The sequence below is a fragment of the Anser anser genome, assembly GCF_964211835.1.
Source record: "Anser anser genome assembly, chromosome: 23".
Taxonomy (NCBI): domain Eukaryota; kingdom Metazoa; phylum Chordata; class Aves; order Anseriformes; family Anatidae; genus Anser; species Anser anser.
Window position 1 is genome coordinate 5,863,723 of NC_139744.1, and position 17,139 is coordinate 5,880,861.

The following is a 17,139-nucleotide window of genomic DNA, read 5'->3' on the forward strand; positions in this document are numbered from 1 at the left end:
GGCAACTGGTACAGCTTTCAGGCCACTGCAACATTTGTTCTGCTGAACCCTGGAGTAGGATTAAACATCTAAAGCATAAGATATCAGACATTGTATTTGCATACCACAGTATTGCTCTGAGTCCAGTCTACATTGACTTTTCTAAATTTAAAAAACAAAAAACAACAACAACAAAAAAGCCTTCTGGCCTGGATGTAGTTTTTGTTTTGCTTTTGTTGAGGCAAAATTCTTTGTTCCTTCTTTTTGAGTGAGACTTGCCCCTCTTAAAAGGGCTAGGGGATATGACTTGTGTACAAGCTGCACATTTTTGGAATGGCTTTTGAACAGGGATCGCAAGGGATTTCTGTTCCTTTCCTTTTTAACAGACTTACCGGGAGACAGAGCATGGGGGAGACTCCAAGCCCTTTAGCTCTGATTTCTTGCCCTGCAAGTGGGGCTCGTTTGAAGACAGATCTAGAGTAAGAGGAGATTTTAGGGCATAACATAGTCATCTGTTTGCCTACATTTATAAAAGTTCAGTCCTACAAATCTTGAAGTTTTCGCGTTTTATGAGCCCAAAACAATACCTATGTTATGTTTTGCTGATTCCTCTGAGAGGGGACAGGAGATACAGATAGATACATCTGCATATGTGTGTCTATTGATATATATGTATGTATGTACATGTATATAAAAAAAATATTAAAAACTTTCCTTTTCATAATAAAAGTGTGTGTTGCTATTTAGCTCTAAAATACCACAAGGTAGCTGATACTACCAGAAGGAAATGACGTGAAGCACAACTGAGACCATTAAAGAATGTCCTTTCCAACATTTCCTTGAAATTAAGAGAATTCTTAGTTGAGCTCTGTGCAAACTAGTCTGCCCCTGCCAATTTGTAGAAAGTAAGATCTCCATATTTTTTGGTTGCACCAAGAGATGTGTTGTCACTTGGTAACTGCATCTAATTGTGTGAAATGCACACCAGGACCACCTGTCTTAAACAGCAGTGATTTTTTTTTTTCTTTAGTCTATATTTATTGTCAAAAAATGCTGAGTGGGTTTCAGAATGGGGTTTGTGTGGGGTAGGGGAAGAATCTGTGGGCATGGCTACATGCGAGTGCAGCCCAACACTCGGACCATTAAGGCATCCACGTGCCTGCTTGCCGGCAGTGTTACACAAAGCGTGAAAACAACACCCAGATATCCATCAACTGCACAGTGGTGGGAGAAGAGAATGACCCTGCTTCACGTACAAACTAAATATGTTTCAGCAAAGCTTTGTATTTGAGTGGCTCGCAAACATCTTGTTTTTAGGAGAGCTGCGTGTGAATCCTAAACTCTAGTAGCAGCCTCGTGCGTGCCGTGCCGGCTGTTTCTGCAGCTAAGCAGGGAAGGAGAAATGGATGTTTACTGTAAAAGTAACCTTGAAAGCTGTCAAGATCTTTAGGCATAAGGAGAGGGGAAGGGTTGTGGTGTCAGTGAGCAGCTTTATTCTGGGTTCTGCCTCGCTATAATTAGCAGCGAGGTCGGGACTTTGCCTTGCCGCGGCAGCCAGGCCGCGCTGAGGGGAAGAGGCTGGCGGCGCTGCGCAGGCCTGGCAGGAACAAAAGCGCCTTGCTGAACTCCACCGCAGGTCCCCCCGCTCACGGTCCCGTTGTCTTGGGATGTCTTTAAATGAGACAGCCCTATTTCTGTTGTGAAGTAGGAAGAGAATTTATTTTTTTTCCTTTGGCTGGGCATGTTTCCAGTTCCCTGACATCTCTCCCTGCTTCTTCTGGCCCCATCAGCTGAGCAGACCTGTTTAATAAAGTGTGGGTTAGCAGTGCCATCCCGATTGTCTTTTTTTTCTTTTTTTTTTCCTAATGCAAGTGTTTTGAGGTAGAAGATTTTCCCAGTGAATTAATTATTGTAGGAATGTTGTCCTGATGAGAACAGGAAAGAGAAACCAGTGTGAAATATTTATGTCCTGTGTGCACGTGCTTTTGAGAGAGGGAATGCTTTTGCCAGCCAAGTATAAACGCAGAATCTTCTGTTGTGAGTCTGAGGTTTTTTATATGCCTGTTTTATTTATCAATGATCTCTGTTCTGTGTGCTGCAGCCCTCACGCTGATAGCGTGCCCTGCTTAGATGCTGTGCACACCTCCATTTTTTCCCCTCTTCAAAAGCTTATTCAGAAAGGCTAATTTGATGAATGAAAGCGACGGTGTGGTATTTCCATTCAGGCTTATTTTAGTCCGTTTAGCAAGTCCTTTAGTGCACCCAGCCCCCTTGTAAAAAGGTTTGTTGTTGGGGCCGTTTAAGAGTAGCTGAGAATTCTGAATGTCTAAGATATTGAGATTGATGGCTGACTTGCATCATGGGCTTTTAAATAGAGAAGTGGTTAAGATTGCTGCATGCATGTTTTATTTAGGACATGAATGTGGGTAATATAACAGTGAAAATGTCTATTGCATTTTTGATTATGTCCATAAATTATATGCAGAAAATTCATTGTTGCTTTTTACAAATGTCTGTTCACACAATCAGCACTTTGCAAGGATAGTAAATCTTACAAAGCGCAGGTATTTTGAAATTATTTTTGTATTTGATTCATGGTTGTCTTAGTTCCAATCTGCATTCTCTCTCTTATTGTGAAAAGGGGTTTGGGAAGGAAGGACTGGAGTGAGTGGTTGAACAGTGATTACAGGCAGTAGTGTTGTTTGCACAAACCGTGGCAGTCAACTGTCTGCTGCTTTGGTAAATAATGAAGTGTGTTAGAAATGGCTACAAAAATGAACAGGAACATTATTTGCAGAATTTTAAAATCTAGGTTGTCTGACTGAGTAGTTGATTACAGTTGGTTTCTGATGTAGAATGTGAGCAAACCAAAGCTTTTCTTCCTTGAAAATTAATAATTAAAAAAAAAAAAAAAGTCAAATGCAGAGGGTGTGAGTAATGGAACTGCCAAATCTTCAGGAAGACAGTGGTGAGGTTTGTCGTGTCTCATCAGTTCTGTGTTGATGAAGTGAGCTCCTCGCAATAATTTCAATGGCTCAAAATCATACCTCTTACATTCCCTTTCCATGTACTTTGGGTTTTGAGGGTCACATCTCTTACACAAAATGTCTGAAGCTCTTCTACCTCTAATCAAATAATTTTATTGGAATTATTTCTAAAATATGCTGAAGGTTGGCCTTTTTGAGAACATAGATGGCAAGCGTACATTTGTAAATTGTACCTTGTAATTCCAGGTACAAGATGATCTCAGAATTCACTTGGCCAAACCATGACCTCCCTTCAGACAAAGATGCTGTGAAGAAGCTCATAGAGAGTCATGGATTTCAGCATGACGTTGCTTATGGGAAGACCAAGATATTTATCCGTACACCTCGAACACTGTTCACCTTGGAGGAACTGCATGCCAAGATGCTCGTGAGGATTGTCCTCTTCCTGCAGAAGGTAGGTTTTTTTTTTTTTTTTTTTTTTTTTGTAAAGCTCTTTCAGTAACACTGTGTAGCTGCATTAAAATCTTGTTGTGGTATGATACACTGTGATCAGGAGAACTGGTAACATTGTTGGATACTGTTTAAAAAAAAGAACTAACTTTTTACTCAGTAAAAGTAGGCTGCTTAGACACTTAAAGGAACTTTTGTGGGTAAATGTTGAGGAATGTTACATAAAGGATGTTGAAACAGGTTTATGTGCATAAAAGTTTATTAGTGGATCCATAGCTGATGGCATACATCAGCTCTAATGATAAAACTTATGGGGGTGGAGAAAAGCAGGGAGAGGGAGAGGGAGAAAAAGGACAGGGAAAACTCTCCCCAGTGGCCAGGTAGGAAGAGAAGTGACAGGATCCCCAAATGAGCATCCTCCGTCAGTGTCCTTGTAGCACATGGTTCCTTATCATATTTTTCCTGTAATAATTACTTTTTTTTCATCAGGGCCAGCTCAAACTTCCTATTGTTTTTTTCTGACAATAATGTTACTGCTAACTGAGCAGAAAATGATCAGGGCAGATGCTCATGCATATTGGTTTATTAAGCTTTGTGCATACATGTCATTGAGTCTCCCAGTGTAAATCAAAAAATACAGCCAAGGGATAGAAACTGAGGGGAAAAGGACTGATTCGTACATTGGTGGCAATTTCTTCCCATGAGAACCTGCTATAACAGCAATATTGGGGTTTGCAGATGCAAGCCCAGAGAATTACATCACAAGAACAAGGGAAACATTTGCTGCAGAGGCTCTGGAAAACACTGCCCCAGCAGCTTGGGTGAAAGGGTAGCAGAGTGAAAGTCAGTCTACAGAATTGCTAACAGAAGGCCCTTAGCATTACAAAGGGTAAGACACCTAAGGCACTGTGCAAGATGACCTCTGCATGTTTCTCCCTCCTCTGAACATGGGATTGAGCTCAGGCTCTTTCTGGCATTACCCTTAGGATAAATAATTTTACATTCTGTGACTGCAGGGCAAACGCATTTTCAGACTTTGCTTATGAAGATATTCTTTTAAACAATGGGAATTGTTGTGACTTGGCAAACTCCTGAATCATTTAGGTGGTTTTTGGGTCCACAACACATTGAAGCTGGCTTTGTAACCTCAAAAGCAACATACGCTGGAGGGGGAAATAAGTACAAGAGCTGGTTTTAGTACTTACTCAAAACTGTGTTCTGTGCGAGCGTGATCTGTCTGGCAAAAGCGCAATGATTGCTGACTTCTATAGCCACAGAGATGGTAGAAATGACTTCGTCCTAGCTAACAGGGATTGCTGGTAAGCTCAAGGTTTTAACATGTTTCTTAAATGCCTTCTGAAACCCCTTTTGCCTGTCAGAAATAGAAACTGCTGATAGACGGGCATAAAAACTTCTCACAGAAAAAACCTGCTCTAAAGCTATGCAGTTAAGTTTGCACAGACTTTCTAAACCTGATGGGCTGTGTCACTTTTGGTAAAGAGTAAGACTCTGAAGGTAAAAAGTTATCACCTACAGTCTCTAATAGTTTTGTGAAACTCTCAGGTTTGTTGCGTTAACAATGTGCTTGTTCTGATATACCTTCTGGAAGGCAAAACAGGTCGACCAGTATGAAGGAGAAAATTGTAAGTCCTGGGTTGCATCTGTGTTGGTATTTGTTGTGCCAGATTGCATGGTGTATCTTTAGTAAGGAATTTTGTGAGTTTTGTATATGTATATGTGATTAGTTTTTCTGGAAATGCAAAGTTCAGACTGCTTAAATGACAAGGGACCTGCCTACTTCTGAGCTTTGTGAGTCAGTGTTTTGTTTCCTTTTTTTTTTTTTAAGCAGTGTTCTCCTTGCCCTGCTGATGAGCTTCACAACAGCTTTCTTGGACTGCTCGTCATGTTCTTCCAGGTGTCTTTCCTTGAAAAGGCAGCACACTTTTTCTTGCTTTCCTTTTGGAGTGAAATGGGGCTGATCTGTGTGACCTTTAAGCCCTTTTCATACACCTCTGTTAGATTTTTCTGGATTGTTTGACTGCTCTTCGGCTGTGCTCACTGTGGTTTCTTGGGAGGAGCTCCCCTGTCTGCAGCTGCTTTTGCAAGCACATTGGTGTTATTTGGAGCATTCAGTGAGTTCTCTGGGTCATGCCACTGATCTGGAGTCTGTCTTTCTTCCCATGGTGATATGAGGCAGGCTGATGGCTTTCTTGTTGAATAAAGCTGCAGGGGGGACACCTTGCTCCCAAGTGACCTGAGTTTTCATACTAAACATCTGAGGAATTGAGAGGTGACCTTTTTTTGAAATTGAAAGATGCAGTTACTGAAGAATAATTTAAAAGACCAATCTGTGCTGTGAAACAGATGATGTCTCACTGCAAGGTGAGCCCTGAAGCTCTGCCTTCAGATAAAATCTGCTGAACAGCAAGAGGCGCAGTTTTGACAGCAACATGTCTGGTTTTGTGCGTTTTGTGTTTTCTCTAGGTGCAAACTTCAATGCTATCTATATAGTCTGGGCTGTCATCTGGCTGGCTTCAGCAACTTTGGAGGGCTAAAGATTTCTAGGAGGTAAATACCCCATGAGGAGTAATGGGTCAGCTCTGGCTCGGTGAGAGATTTTGCTGTAGTGGTGTTGTATAGCATCAGGCATGCTGGTTATGTATAGCAGAACTGTAGCGCTTCTGGGTTTTCTCTTGTTGGGACAATCAACAGAGTAACAAAAGGTAAATTCCTGGTGGACGTTGACCAATGGCCCACAATCCTTCCTCCCCTTCTTTTTCCTCTCCCTGAGTACAGCAGGACTAAGACAAGACTCTCTATGGAGGTATATTTCTGTTCTGCCCAAAATACTGGAATAGGACAGGTGGAGTCACCATCTTGTTTTTTTCTCTAGTGAGATTCTAATTTGCCCAGTGAAGATTTGCAGGGAAAAGATAGGGTCCTTCTGAAGTGCTAAAAGTACTGAAAAGTTTGTACTGAAAAGAAAACTGGAGGTCCGTAGGTCCTTTCTGCAGCTTAAACCTGCTGTGGTTCACCTGTCTTTCTGCTTACGCTTCCTGGATGTTCTTCAACCATGTGGTAAAGTGCTTGCGCCGTGATGGAGAGCTGTTTAGAGTCCTGGAGCTTGAAACTAAAGACAAGAATCTCCAATGAAATCAGTAACAGCTTGCTAAACAGCTCATCCACGAAAGAGCAGGTGTTGGGTTGATGTTTATAGGTATGTAATGGTACAGTGTTAAATCTGGCTGGAAAATGATCTTTTCCATTTTCTGTATTTGTCTTATTGTTAGATTTCATTCTCTGCTCTATCAAATCACTCTTGTTATTGCAACAGCCGTGTTCTGCTACCAGTAGATGGGGCAGTTGCAGACTGGCAGTGCTGAAAAAGGAGCAATCAACACAATAACAAACAAAATCTGAGGATATAAGAGGCCTTCCTGATGCTCTGAAAACATCAAGGCAATCTTGCCTGTATCTTAGTTTTTTGTTTGCAACTTGCTTTCAGTGGTTCATGAAAAACTCACACAAAAATTTAATTCCTGATGTTTTTTTTCCCTACTTTATTTTTGCCTATAAGCATCAAAGGCTGAGTAAGGCAAGCTGTGATAATTCTGAGAATCACAAGATTAAATCTGAAAAGAAAGAAAGAGATGAACTTGATTAAAAATATGCATAGAGCTTTCTGTTGTGTTGGAGCTACTCAAATTTGAATTTAGCAAAGGAAAAGACAACTGTAGCTAAAATGTGGTGTTGTGACAATAAGCACTTGTGTGATAAAAGCTGAGGGGAAATGTAAGGCGTAGCTTTAAAAGCAGCCGATCACAGGCTGGGGTCCAATAACGTTTTTCTTTGCATAGGAAGGATTTTAAATGAAAGAAGAATCTGCTGATAGCAATTCTGTTTCTTGGTTGTTTTAAATGTACATCTTCATTTCTAATTATATATATTATGGGGTTTATTGCTCCCATATAAAACCTAAGGCTTTCAGAAAGATTCTGTAATTATCTTAAGAGCTTCATCATGTAAGTAACCCTTAACCCTTAAAATAATGCTGGTTCCTTTGTTTAATAATGATAAGAATTTGCTTCTTATGAGTTTGGTTAAATTGAATTAAAACAGCCTTCCAGTTTAAGTAGATAATTTTGCTTTCTTTTGTTGTATGTCTTCTGAATGTCTTCTCCTTAAGCTTTATCTTTAACTCCCCTTTTTCTTCTGTAATAAAATGTTAGTGGGATTCCAGGCTATAATTTTGTTTCAGGCCAAGTCAGGAAGCAGATGTGATGTGATTTAGCTGTGGCAACTTGCTGGCTCCAGCAGATTTTAGCGAGTGAGAGCAGTCCGGTATCAGAAAACCCATATGGCAGGAGAGTCATTGCTGTCCGAGTCAACTTGGATGGTCATTTTAGAAGCACTAGGTGCAAACATCAATTCTTTTTATGTGGCGCATTTGAGTTTATTTACTATACCTGTGGTCTTGCCATCTATGATTGTCTTCATGAATGCAAATGGGGCAGCTTTAATGTTAATAATAAAAATATAAAATAAAAAAAAAAAAGCTGCCATAAAACTCGGTTGCTTTTCTGCCCTTGGAAACGTTCCCACATATTCATTAGCTTTGTAAAACAGTGCTTTGTTCAAGAAGAGAGCCCAGCCAGCCAGCACGTGCAGTATGCAAAGATGATGTATCTTGTCAATATAATTTAGTACACTATTTCGGTGTAATTTTATCAGGCCAGTACAGCTGCATATGATAATCACTTCACTAAATCTTTACTGCTTAATGCAGAGGAAGCGAGAATTGTTCCTGCGCTACAGCCCAGCACCTACCCGGACACAAATCCTTGTGCACGGCCGCCCTCTTGAAGCAGGAGGAAAACGCAGCTGGCAGGAGGCTCCTGGCTCTGCTGCGTGCCGAGGATGTGAGCACGCCGGGGAGGCCGTGCAGCGGGACGGCCGCATCGCTGCGGGCACCCCCGGCCCCATCCCTGCAGCTTCCATCGGTGCGGAGCAGCAGGAAGGAGCCGTGGCTGATTTGCTGGAATTTAGTGTCACACCTTCCCTTTCTTCTCCATCCCCATGAGTCCTTGAAGGACAGTTTGCTAGGAAACGTTAACCACAAAGGGAAGCTTTCACTCGACAACGAAGGCATTTTCACGTCAGATTATGGATCAGCAGGGGTAATCTGATGAGGGCTTCTGTGCAGTGACCCAAATAAAAGGTGATGTAGCGCATTTGCCATCCAGACTCAGCATTTACCATCTTGAGGGAAAGTGTGAGTGAAGTTTTGAATGTAAGTGGAAATAGGTATATACCTGTGGATTTGTGCCATGGTTGGGGACTTTGATCTAGAGAGGCTTTGGCAGGGAGAAGCTGTGAAAGGAGATGCTCTATCTGCGTCCAGAGGAGGAGCACATGGGTGCTGTGAAGGACCAAGATGAAGGACTGGGTGTCTCTGCTGTGCTGACAGTGCCATGTGCCAGTATGGCCAAGCTGATCTCTTAGCTGGCTGATCCGACCGCTTCTCCCATGCTCTGTGCCTCCCTCGCACTACGTCGCTTGTCTGCAACCAGTGGATGCATGGAGGCATCTCAGACTCAAAAAAATAGAACAAAGCAAAACAAAAAAAAAAATCACAAAAACAAAGTGAAAAAGAAAACCCCACCCCCACCCCCCCCCCAAAAAAAACACACACAAAAAAATGTCAAGGGACTGTTTTCTGTCGGTTGTTGAGCTCCACAACCAGCTCACTGTCCTTCAGATGAACATCTGTGCTGGCAAAAAATGAGGTCAGGGGCATGCCTGCTGGGGAAAGCAGAGAGGGGAAGAGTTACAGGATCCTACCCTGTCAGCAGCAGGTGCAGTGGGGCACCTGAATACTTGCTTACCATCTCTTTCCTTGCCCAGGAAATGCTGTGAAAAAAACCTGCTTTAATCTAAATAAATGTAAATATCCATTTATTGTTTAGCAAGGGAGAAGAAGAGAGGATATTGGGTATGTGCATCAGTATTTAAAAATACGGCCCAGCAACATATGGATCATTGGGCAGCTGCCTAAGCTTTGAGACCTTGAGCTTCATGGCTGCTAGGGTCACCATACAACTTGCAAATTTCCCTGCATGGGGTGGGGGGGAGTAAAATAAAAAATAAATAAATAAAAAGCCTTCCCTGAGTGTATTGCCAGCATCACAGAGAACACATTGGTGAGTGCACGAACTGCTTCAGTGAGCTTAATGAGAAGCACAGCGCCCAGCTGCAGAGCAGGTAGCTGCGCCATTCTGTAAACCCTTGATCTTGGTCTTCTGCTGTGTGCAGCGCTGCTTGTATGTTCTCCTAAAGGACTGCTAATGACTGCTGCAAAGCCAGCTGCAGTCTGCACTTAGGTGTGAATGCTTCCGACTGCTGCCTCCAGCATGCTTTTTCGGGTTTTACTTTACCGCGTCAGGAGGACTTTAAGAAAGATCTTGATTGCAATGATGGATCAGAGGAGGTGGGGGATGCTGGCTCTCTGTGGCCCTCTGGAATACCAATCTCACTCAGACGGGGCTTTTTCTTTCCTTTTAAATGAATTTCTTCAAGCAAACACCTCTGCAGTCCTTTGTTTATTAAGCAAATATATTATGGTCCCGATCTTGCAAATTGAGCATTTCACTTTCTAACCCTGCCCTTTCGTGGTTTTTTGTTGTTGTTTTTTTTCTTTTTTTTTCTTTTTTCATGCTCATTTATGTATATCACAAATTTGGAAGAGCAGGTTCTGCAGCTATTGCCACTGATGCTTCCGTGTTGTTTTCATGGAAGGGAGTCATTTTCTGTTGTGCCTCAACTTTTTATTTTTGACAAGGTGCTGATCTGCACCTCAACATGTCTTTAAGCCTTGTTTGAACTATAAAAATAGTGCCAGTGTGGTGTACTCGATTAAAGTGCAAGCAAGCCCAAGTAGCATTTAGTAAACTGAACTTAGAAAATATCTTAATTTAACAGTAGTAAAAATACCGGTATCATGTGAACTGTGCCTGTAATAAGGTAAAGATGCACAATTTCTGTGTATATCTTCTTCCCTAATAGGACACTGCAGTATAAATCACGGTCTGTCTGAGGGAGTTTACTGCGTTTTCATGGGGATAGGTGGTGAGCTATTCACATTGGTTATGGGACTTTGGGGCAAAAATGAGCATATGGTGATTGAGCTGTGTTTACTGAAGTGTTTCTGGAATTATTCTTTTCACCACGATTAATACTGTCCTCCCTAGCAGAGATGCATGTTTTAATGGCATTCCTGTCCTTTAGACAAAGGTAAGTCAAATTTGCTAGGTCTGTATGGCTCCATTTTGCCTGTGTCTGCTCTTTGTTCTGGGAAGGCTTGTTAACAGAGCAGTGCTGTAACAACCTCAGAAACATAGACAGAGCATAATTCTCAGCCGCTTCACTAAATAGATGTAGGTTTTAAACCGTAGCAGCTGCTGTGTGGCATCAGAGTGAAAGTCCCTCTGGAGTACAGTCATGTCTCCAAGAGGGACTGCGAGCAGATGCCTCGGGAGGACAGTATCCGGGCTATAGTGTTTGTTGTACCTCTCCTTAATGCTTTCCCACTACTTTCAGCCATTTGGACTTGGAATGACCTAAGCTGGATGCGTTTGCTTTGAATTTAATAACACACAGTGGATTTCTCTTCCCTGAACTTGTCATCAAACAAGTGCCACCAGCTTTTGGGTTTTGTAGTTGTCTTTGGCAAGCTCAGCTAACCATCGCATGGGGAGAGCTGTCTTGCTTTCTTCTGGTCCTTGCATCTCACAGTTTCACTTCATATCCACTAACTGCTACACTGATGGGGTGAGTGAATAGCTTGTCCCGTGGTCCTGTGCACATCTGTTACATCCCCTCAGTCATCTTTTCCCACAGAAAGGCGTTCTAACTTAACTTCTCCATGTTTAGAGGTTCTGTGCTTTTGGCTGCTCCTGAAGTTCTTACCCCCAAAAAATCATGAAAAGTCATTAAATGACCTCTATTTTGCTATCATCAGTGTGAAAAACTCTACCTTGAAGGGACAAGAGAAGGTTGCTGCTGTCATCTAATGACAGCAACATTTTCCTGGTGATTGCAAGCTTCTGTGCTTCACTGACACAGGAGCTTTGGCAGTTTTTGTTCTTAGAAAAGATCTCTGCTCTCCCAACATTTTCCTTCCCTGGTCACTACCAGAGGCAGGAGAGCACAAGTAAGGAGTAACAGGGTGTGCTTTGTCACCACGGCAGGACCACTGCAAAGGACACCAGGTGGACACAGCAAGCCCTTACAAGTAGAATGGCAAGGAGGCTTCTGGAAGCTTTCAGGCTGAAGAACCACCACAGCCTGGGGTTCAGGCTGGGCCTGGAAGGAAGGTGGGCACAGCAGCGTGGCGTTTGCTGGAGTCATTGCTGAGCAGCATTGCTGAGCTGCAAAAGAAACCCAAACCTGCTGTCAGTGCTCCTCGTTTCATCTGTATGCATGTCTCACATGTGCTACTTGCTTATAACGCTGTTCCTTTGATATTTTTTATATTTATTGCTGGACACAGTCCTGTTAGTACAATCTAATTAATCTGAGTGTGACCCTTCTCTCTTTTCTACCTAGTGGGATATTGTTTCTATTAAGCGGTGCAATAGAATGAGCATTGTTCAGCTGACTCATGTGAAAAGAGAAAATAGCATTTAGTAAATTAAGCAGCTCTTCCCACTTGCTGTTTATATGCTCTGTAATGTGATCTATGAGAATGGGGAGGCTTTGATTTAAAAACATTTGCCTCAAACCTCCTATGGGATCTGAATTTACTTGCATCGTGAAAATGCAGATCACAAATTGTGGTGCGCGCAAGTACCCGGTGGGTGCTGGGTGTGTATATTAGCCATTCCATCATATCTGTGCTCTGCAAGGAGATGACCCCTTTCAAAAGCAATCAGGAATAGTATAATTAAAGCTTGCTTCTGATTTGAGCATTTATTCAAACTGTCATGCCTCAGAGGACCTTGTGGCAGAACTGCATGCAGGGTCTGTGCTGCACTATTGACTTAAATATTTAATAACCTTTCCTGTTTGAGATCCTTTAAAGCTGTGCAGAAAGGTTCGTGTCTGTGTGAATTTCTAGCTAGGTTTTGTTTTATTCTTTTCAGTTTGGATGCCTGGAGGGCAGCTTGTGCTAGGGCAGCATGAAATATTGATCACGAAACAGTTCAGGCTAGTGCGAAGGAGGCCCAGTGGGAGGAGGTGTGCTGTGTTACAGCAAGCATGAAATAGTTTTCCAAGGTTTAGTTAGTTGCAACACTGCTCCAAAATATAACACCAGTGTTTAATTTAGACAAGCTTGGTTTAGTTTCTGAATTCTGGGCATTTATTTGGTTGCTCGTGTGTTTAGATTGAATGCTGTGTGTTTTTTTTCCTATATTTGCAGAGATGGCAGCGCCTAGGTCAAATCTAGATTATCCTTTTTTCCATGGAAGAACTATAAGTGAGGCATTCTCAGCATTCTGGACGCACCCTGTCTGGTCTGATGGTTTTTCCTGTGCTCTGCATGGCCTATTTGATTGTTTTCTTTCTTTTTTTTTTTTTAATGGAAAATTCTGAGCCTGGAAGCAGTCTGCAATCTGCAGATGAGCCTATCATACTTGGTTTGATGCATCATTTTTTCTGCTAAGATGATGGTCTTAATCTGTAGTAGCTTTATTTAATCTTAGAAACTTTGGTGTAAATGCAGGAAGTTTATAAGCTGCTTTTAAAGGTATGTCCATATCTCCTTTTTCATTCATTTTAATTTTATTAAATTTTAATCAAAACCATGTGAATTAAACATACTTCAGAAATGACTTCAGCACTTCCCATAAGATAAGATACAACTCTTGGTTTGGATGAATGCTCAGTTTCTTTTTGTGCAAGTCCTGCTTTCCAAAGCTACCAAAGGAGCTGCAGCACTGGGAGGAGGGTGACGATGGGATCACCAGGAACCCAGGGCTGTGCAGGAAGATTTACTGGTCTGGTGTTTTTCATGACCACTGAACACTTCTGCCTCCCTGGTTGTAACTGAAGGGGTGTAAGGGACTGTGGCAAAGGAAAGCAGCAAGGAACTGGGAGGAGCTGTTGACTCTTTCAAGGGTGGAAAGGCCTTGCAGAGAGATCTGGACAGATTGGAGAGCTGGGCAATCACCAGCAATGTGAAGTTTAACAAGAGCAAGTGCCAGGTCCTACACTTGGGACGGGGCAACCCTGGCTATACGTACAGACTGGGCGACAAGACGCTGGAGAGCAGCCCCACAGAGAGGGATCTGGGGGTTGTGGTTGATAGCAAGCTGAATATGAGCCAGCAGTGTGCCCTGGCAGCCAGGAGGGCCAACCGTGTCCTGGGGTGCATCAAGCACAGCATCGCTAGTCGGTCGAGGAAAGTGATTGTCCTGCTCTGCTCTGTGCTGGTTCGGCCTCACCTCGAGCACTGTGTGCAGTTCTGGGCACCGCAGTACAAAAAGGCCGTGAAACTGTTGGAGAGTGGCCAGAGAAGGGCTACTAAGATGTTGAAGGGCCTAGAGGGATGACATATGAGGAGTGGCTGAGGTCACTTGGCCTATTCAACCTGGTAAAAAGGAGGCTGAGGGGAGAGCTCATTGCGGCCTACAGCTTCCTCACGAAGGGGAGTGGAGGGGCAGTGGAGGGGAGGGGCATTTCACTGGAAGCAGCCACAGAAATAAATACCCTTTAATGTTCAAGAATTCTGACGGAATTTCTTGCGTTGTTCAGACTTTATTTTCCAACCTCCTAGGCTATAGTCATAATTACACTTTCCCTATTAATTTGTCTTTGCCTGGCCTTTAGGAGGACAAGCATAGATGGCAGAGATAGTGAAAGAGAAGTGAAGCGTGGGGAGTGGATGGGTGAAGGGGTAGGGAGGGGGAGCTTAGATACTCTTTTCCTTTCCATTTTGGAGCCAACACTGACTGCTGGTTATTCCCCGTCCTGTACCCAACTTCTGCCTTGTCTCCTTGGACACCTCTTCTTATAGAGGATAATCTCTTTCCTGTCCAATTGCTCTTGCTTGGTCACTAGGCACTGCACTAATTGACAACAAAATTGGTTTCTTTTGGGTCTGCTCTTCAGTTTCTCACTTTGAAAACTGTCATCAGCCTTTTCCGTGAGCCTGGCTTCCTGCGGGTTTGTCCCATACTGCTGACAACCCACCGTGATGACAATCACAGTTTTCTTCTTGTGATCGCAGCCAGTACTCTCCCATCCTCCTCATCATATCCTCCACTCCATCCCTCATGTCCTTCACACATCTCCACCATCCTCTGCCCCCTGAAATACTGCCAGATCCTTCTCGTATCCTCTACCAGTTTGGCTTGGTTTGCAATCTCATGTGGTTGTGCCTGGCTAGGAGCTTTGCGTGTGCTAGTTGGGATTTGGAGATCGGACAAAGCAGATGGCTCTTGAGCTTGTTCTGAAGCATTTCCAACAATGTCACTAATTTGAGGCTCCCTCTACCCTGCTGTTGACTTTTCCTGAAAGATGTATGGACTTGCCACTTTTGGTCTCCTGTTCCTCTGTCAGATTTGGCTGAAGCTGGCTAAGAGAGTCAGAAGAGAGCAGGGCAATCCCAGGAGGTCAGCCAGGGACAGGGTGATCTTAGTCTCCTTTTTATGGGAAGCCAGGTTAACGAGAAGTTAAAGCCACAGAAAGATGGCAAAGTATCATTTTATTCTTGCCTGTAGGAGGGGTAATACTGCACACTGTGATTCTCAGACTTGGTTACCCTATCCTTGCAAGATTTGCTAAACACGAGCACTGAAAATACCTGCTTGCTGGTGTGCAGCTTTGCTTTAAGTTCAAGCTGAGAGCTGCTCACTGGTTGGAAATTTCAGAAAGGTGATGCATGTCCTTTTTTGAATCCTTTCTGTAGTACATATGAATATGACTTGGACAATATCTTGGGTACAGAGGGCTGGAAAGAAAGAAGCTGAATCCTGGCTGCAGAGATCTTTCTGTTGGGTTGTTGGCACCTTGATCCACATATTTGGCCACGACTTTACCATTGTCCTCCAGCATGTAACAGAAATGAAGCGTTCGCAACATGAGAATCTGTGCATAATATCTATCAAACGGCACGATAAACTTAGCCCTGGAAAATTGAATTTATTATTTTTTTTAATTTTACAGTGCTTAATGCTTTTGAGTAATGAACTGGAGGGAAGAGAGAAAAGAATTGAGATGGTACAGCGTGTTGTTATTCAAGCCTCAGGAGGGTATGTGCTAGCAGGAAGCACTCCAGCACCCTGGTTGGATTTGCACGTGGTTTGACCCATTGCTCACAACTACACAATGCTGAGCACACAAAGTGGCTGCTGAACAAGGACTTTGCTTCCATGGCCTGCTTGCTTGTAGATTTGAAGGGTCTGTGTTTCTGGAAGAGACCACTTAGGCCATCAGGCACTCTGCTTGTGTTGGCACTTCGGCATTACCGATGGGCTGCCTTAAGTAGAAATGAGCCCGGTGGTTAAAAGAAAAATGCCAAGCCAGAAAAACAATTAATTAAATACATATATATATATATATATATTCTGTATCCCATTTCCTGGAAGAAGTTTGTTCCTATCTTTGGCTTTCTCCTTATTTTTGGGAGGGGCTGCCATTGTGGCTATTAGGAAGGTCCTTACTAGGAGTGAGGTTTTCCAGTTATGACAACTTGATTTGAGGACATGCTTTTCATTAATAGTTTACTGCTTACGTGTAGCCAAGGGGCATGCCTCGGCTGGATAATTGGATTTGGAAGGTTAGTGTTTGTAGCAATTGTGACACTTCTTGCTGTGAAGCCAATTTCTGGAGCGATGCAGCTGATACAACATCGGGGCAATCTGTTACAGTGCCTTTGTTCCACGGATGTCTGGCTGGTGTAAAAAATAACCACAGCAAGAGAGTCTTTCCTCAAGAGCATGCCTACCTCAGCACAAGGAAGCAAAATTAAGACATTGTTCTGTATCTAAAACCAAATCAAAATGTTTTGGAGAAAAAATGACAGAAGTGGAACTCTGCAAAGTCCTTACCAGCTTATGCAAATTTACTTTGTATGTTCTTTTCTTGTGATCCTTTATGAAGTTCAGAAGGCTGATTAGCTGTGACCCAGAACCCATTGTTTCTCATTTCTATTCTTATGAACTTAAAAATTAAGAAGTTGGTGGTTGTTGTTTTTCCAGGTTATCTTGTCTGCTGTCTGTATATACTTTGCAGGAACATTTTGTGACACTTCAGTCTATGCTTAAATGCCTCAATCAAACAAAAAAAAAAAGGAAATATTACTTTAATGCTCATTGGTCGTTCAGTTATTTTATCCTAGGTGCTGATTCTGTCAAATTCATGCCGTTTCTGAATCTGTTATGAGCTCAGCCATGGAAATCCTAGGTTTAAATCAGCCTTTGATGTTTTGGGTAAAATGCAGGCCCTGCGCAAGTCAGTTTGAACTTGTGGCTCCAGGAAGCCCTGAGCTTCTCAGGATCTCTGTTGCTTTTTAAATAGTAATGTTCTTGTTTGTGATATTCAAGCTGTGTAGAACAAAAACTACAATTTTAATTGTACACTAAAAGGGACTACTAAGAACAACATATTTTATGCAGAGGATGCTGCTTTCCCTCACTCTATCTAATGATTTCAAAGCATAAATAAGGAAAATATTAGGTACTGTTTTGCCACTCTCCTAGATGCACTCAGTGTTGAGATTTTC

At 42.7% G+C, this 17,139-nt stretch overlaps 1 protein-coding gene across 6 annotated transcripts in view; it reads left to right on the top strand.

Moving 5' to 3' along the window:
• Positions 1-17,139, top strand: part of MYO1D (myosin ID) — a 158,099-nt gene that overhangs the window by 63,749 nt on the left and 77,211 nt on the right. For all 6 annotated transcript variants that reach the window (XM_083808955.1, XM_083808956.1, XM_083808958.1 and 3 more), the window contains exon 16: positions 3,213-3,420. In XM_083808955.1, the coding sequence (XP_083665081.1) occupies positions 3,213-3,420 (208 nt within the window). The remainder of the gene's footprint in view (positions 1-3,212; positions 3,421-17,139) is intronic.